The sequence below is a fragment of the Borostomias antarcticus genome, assembly GCF_949987555.1.
Source record: "Borostomias antarcticus genome assembly, chromosome: 34".
Classification (NCBI taxonomy): Eukaryota; Metazoa; Chordata; class Actinopteri; order Stomiiformes; family Stomiidae; genus Borostomias; species Borostomias antarcticus.
In genome coordinates, this window is record NC_140267.1 from 3,231,171 (window position 1) to 3,235,787 (window position 4,617).

The window sequence follows — 4,617 nt, forward strand, 5'->3', positions numbered from 1 at the left end:
GAGAGAAGGAGAGAAGGAGTGGAGGAGAGGGGAGTGAAGGAGAGAAGGAGAGAAGGAGTGAAGGAGAGAAGGAGCGAAGGAGTGAAGGAGAGAAGGAGAGAAGGAGTGGAGGAGAGGGGAGTGAAGGAGAGAAGGAGAGAAGGAGTGAAGGAGAGAAGGAGCGAAGGAGTGAAGGAGAGAAGGAGAGAAGGAGTGACGGAGAGAAGGAGAGAAGGAGTGGAGGAGAGGGGAGCACGCTAGAGCGTCTGGAGGAGAGGGGAGCACGCTAGAGCGTCTGGAGGAATGGGGAGCACGGCTCTGTTCACCAGGCTGAGGGCCGTGGGTTGGACCGGCCAGAACACCAGCGGAATGACTGACCTTCTCTCTCCTCAATGAGGCTTTGTTTGGAGGAGGAGATGGGCTGAGTCCAGATGTCCAGAGACAGAGGACAGAGGCCTGGGAGAGAGACCAGCCAGTCATGGACTACTAGACTAGTGAGGTCCAGAGAACAGCCAGTCATAGACTAGTGAGGTCCAGAGAACAGCCAATCATAGACTAGTGAGGTCCAGAGAACAGCCAGTCATAGACTATGTAATGTAAAATATTAACATTTATTCAAAACGAAGCATCATTCCCTCAATTCCGCCGAGCAAAATAGTTCCCCTAACAAAAGGGTTGCCAAGCAACAACAACTACAATGCATTGGATCAAACGGGAGGCGCATTAATACTGAAAATGGAATGATATGCGGTCCCAGGTGTGTGTTACAAAGTATTTGAACACGGCTTCCAGCCAATCAGAATCAAGAACCAGAACTAACCGTTGTATAAATTGTGTTTATTGTATTCTAAGCAGTGTGTTTATTACAGACAAATAAACAGGCAAAAACCTGGCAAAAAAACAGAAAAAAGAAACCACCTTTCACCAGAAGCACTGCGCGATGACAGGAAATATGAAAAAAAAATGAAAAAAAGAGAGTTTTCCAGCCTCACTGGCCTAAGCAGTGTTTTTATTGTGTTCTAATCAGTGTGTTTATCAATCAATCAATCAATCAATCAATCAAAGCTTTATTTGTATAGCGCATTTCATATTATTACAGTTATTGTTACTTATTACGGTTCCACCAGTGTTCTAAGCAGTGTTCTTGTCTTCCGTAGGAAACAAGACCAAGGAAGGCGTGGTGTCAGGAGTAAACACGGGTAAGCACACTACCACCCATAGACTACAGTACGCTCTTTACTGCTCTGCTTTGTGAGTAAGAGCCTGATCGGTCAAAGCACACCTGATGACAACTTCCTGTTTCCTCCCCCAGTGGCCCACAGAACGACCGATCAGGCCAACATCGTGGCCGACCAAACCGTCGCCGGGGCCAACGAGGTGGCCCAGCAAACAGTCGAAGGTGTGGAGAACGCTGCGGTGACAAGCGGATTGGTCAACCCGGTGAGTGATGTCACGGATAATGTCTCTATAGCGCCTTACTGCTCTTGCTCGAGGACGCTTCGACATGTGGACAGTCGGGGCTGGGATTCGAACCGCTGACCCTTCGATCGTTGAACGACCCGCTCTACCAACTGAGCTACAGCCGCCCCTAGGGAAGTGACCCAGACCCATAGAGAGATCTGTAGCATGCAGTAACGTAGTTAGCGTATATTGTATCAGTATACAGTAAGAACTCATTGAGACTAGGCTGGACCAAACCTACATCACACACACACACACACACACACACATTGCATGCCAAGGACACACATTGCATTCCAAGGACTTTGTTAGAAGCAGGATAATGATAGCATGATACCTCTTGAGTGTGTGCATGCTGGAGAGATGCTGGAGAAGCCGCGGGTGCAATATTAATGTCCACACCATTCACATTCTTAATCACATCAATTATTCCTCCGGTGACTGGATCCTAGCCAGAGCAATAATAATGTATTATACATAATCATATCAATCTTTCCATAACCAAATCAGTGCCTATTGTCATCTGTGATTATCGCCTTAATACCACTTGAATATTGCACGTGACAATTGTCATCAACTCAAAATGATATGATTATAATCATTGCTATCGGTGTGATTGCCGAGGGTGCTTTTCAGAGAATGTTTTGAAAGAAATGTTTTGAAAGAAATGTTTTCTGCCTCTGATACTGTTCTATCTCTTCTACACATGGTTTTGAATTTACTAATTTATATTTCTTCTAACAACCTACTCTGAGATGCACTGTGTTACTTTTATGTACATGCTCAGCTGATATTGCATCGGTTGTAGTAGAACTGTGTATTAGTAGTTGTTGTAGTAGAACTGTGTATTAGTAGTTCTGTTGTAGTAGAACTGTGTATTAGTAGTTATATTGTAGTAGAACTGTGTATTAGTAGTAGTAGTAGTAGTACTAGTATTAGTAGTAGTAGTAGTAGTTGTGTTGTAGTAGAACTGTGTATTAGTAGTTCTGTTGTAGTAGAACTGTGTATTAGTACTGTAGTTCTGTTGTAGTAGAACTGTGTAGTAGTAGTTCTGTTGTAGTAGAACTGTGTATTAGTAGTTCTGTCGTAGTAGAACTGTGTATTAGTAGTTCTGTTGTAGTAGAACTGTGTATTAGTAGTTCTGTTGTAGTAGAACTGTGTAGTAGTAGTTCTGTTGTAGAACTGTGTATTAGTAGTTCTGTCGTAGTAGAACTGTGTAGTACTAGTTCTGTTGTAGTAGAACTGTGTAGTATTAGTTCTGCTAGTCCTGTTAACCTGTGTTTCCACTCCTCACAGGCTGACCTCTCCCAAACAGAGAGAGCTGCAGAAGCTGGCGAGGGAGGGCAGTAGGTAAGGTGTGTGTGTGTGTGTGTGTGTGTGTGTGTGTGTGTGTGCGTGCGTGTGTGTGTGTGTGTGTGTGTGCGCAGGCTGAGACCATGGTGTTAGAATGGTCACCTCCTCGTGTTAGCCATATGCTCACGTTAATTGCTGTGGCATTTGACAATAGTGTCCAAATGACATCAGTCATACTGAACCAGGAAAGGTTAAGTACAGTACATGTTCCTACTGTAACTCAGAGAGCTCAGATATAACCTATGTACAGTAGCTGATATGGAGCTGGAGATTAGAGATTTGCTAAACCTGCTACACCAGATGTGCTAGTATAGTATGCTCAAACGGGCAATGCAATATGTTTTTCTAAGTTAAAAGAATGCTGCCTTTTCTACAGTACAGTATATATACCAGTTCTATTCTGCTCTACATTTTCTAAAATGGGTTGTGAAAGACATCAGATTATCCACCACTCTACCAAAATAGACACGTTAGTTGTCATCCATTTTAATATCTTCATTCAGATTTCTTTATTGTTATATCCATTGTACAGGTACAAGGGAGTAAACATTCTTAGGTTCTGGCTCCTCGAGTACGTAGAACTATGTAATACAAGTTCTGCTGCAGGAGAACTGTCCCACTGAGCAAAGACACGTCTAAAAAATTTATTTTTTGTCTTTTTCGGACGTCCAAAGACATCCAATTAGGAGACAGAATGAATGTTTATTTTAGACGTTCAGATTTTGAACCTGTTCTGCACGTCCACAGACGTCTTAGAGGGGTCCAAGCCAGACGTGTGAATATTGAGGGGTCCAGCAGACGTACAAACGGGGTTCAGGACCGACGGACGTTATTAAGACATGATCTGAACGTCTCCCTGACGTCGTGTGTTTGCTGGGGTGTAGTAGAAGTCCTGTGTTGGGGGAGGAGGTGTTTTCATGGCGTAGCGGTGGTTAACGTCGTTCTCTCTCTCTCAGGGGAGTCTGTCCTGACGGAGCCCAGCAGCGACCTTCTCCTCCTCTCCTCGGTCTGAAGGAAACCCGGGGTTAGCTGCTGGTTGGCCCACGTCTCCATCACCATGTGTGGCTCCCGGATGATCTCCTTACTGTGACTCAGCGGAAACCTCCGAGACCTTCCTTCCCCCTACCTACACCACACCTCTCCACTGTGAACCCCACCAACTCAGATCAGCAGAACACACACACACACACACACACACACACACACACACACACACTCTCTCTCACACACACACACACACACACACTCTCACACACACACACACACACACACACACACACTCTCTCACACACGCACACACACATTCTCACACACACACACACACACACACACACACACACACACACACACACATACAGTATCATAACACTGAGAAAGACTTTGCAGAACAATAATTAACTGCTCCAGGTTGCTGTGAGACTTATTCTGGTCGTGTGCACGCTGTCAGCTAACGTAACACCTGTACTTACTCAGTACTGTAGATGTGCTTATATTGGTGTACGCATTTTGGTCCAGATTGTTGATTAAGACGTTTGAAGCCTGTGTATTTAACCCTTTGTGTCTTAATGCCTGATAGACCCCGCCCCCTCGCCCCACCCCCCGTCCTCTTATGACCAATCAGGGCTCAGGGTCAGAGTGAATGTGGAGGAGGAGTTAACAGCATCACTGCCCCCCCCTCTCCCCTCTGCCGCCCTCATTCTATGTTCACACCCCCATCACGTGACCCCATCACATGACCCAGGAAGTGCTCCAGCTGTGGGCTTCAGTAAATAAATCATATTTATAATTAAGTCATATTTATAAGTCATATTCAGGTCATACCAG

General features: G+C 45.1%; 1 protein-coding gene across 1 annotated transcript in view; it reads left to right on the forward strand.

Annotated features, from left to right (window-relative positions):
- sncga (synuclein, gamma a) overlaps positions 1-2,794 on the forward strand; it is a gene marked incomplete at both ends in the record, with an annotated part of 6,475 nt that extends 3,681 nt beyond the window's left edge. Inside the window, 3 exons of the mRNA XM_084460904.1 lie at positions 1,137-1,178; positions 1,292-1,419; positions 2,756-2,794. Of these exons, the coding sequence (XP_084317030.1) occupies positions 1,137-1,178; positions 1,292-1,419; positions 2,756-2,794 (209 nt within the window). The remainder of the gene's footprint in view (positions 1-1,136; positions 1,179-1,291; positions 1,420-2,755) is intronic.
- Positions 2,795-4,617: the final 1,823 nt, after the last annotated feature.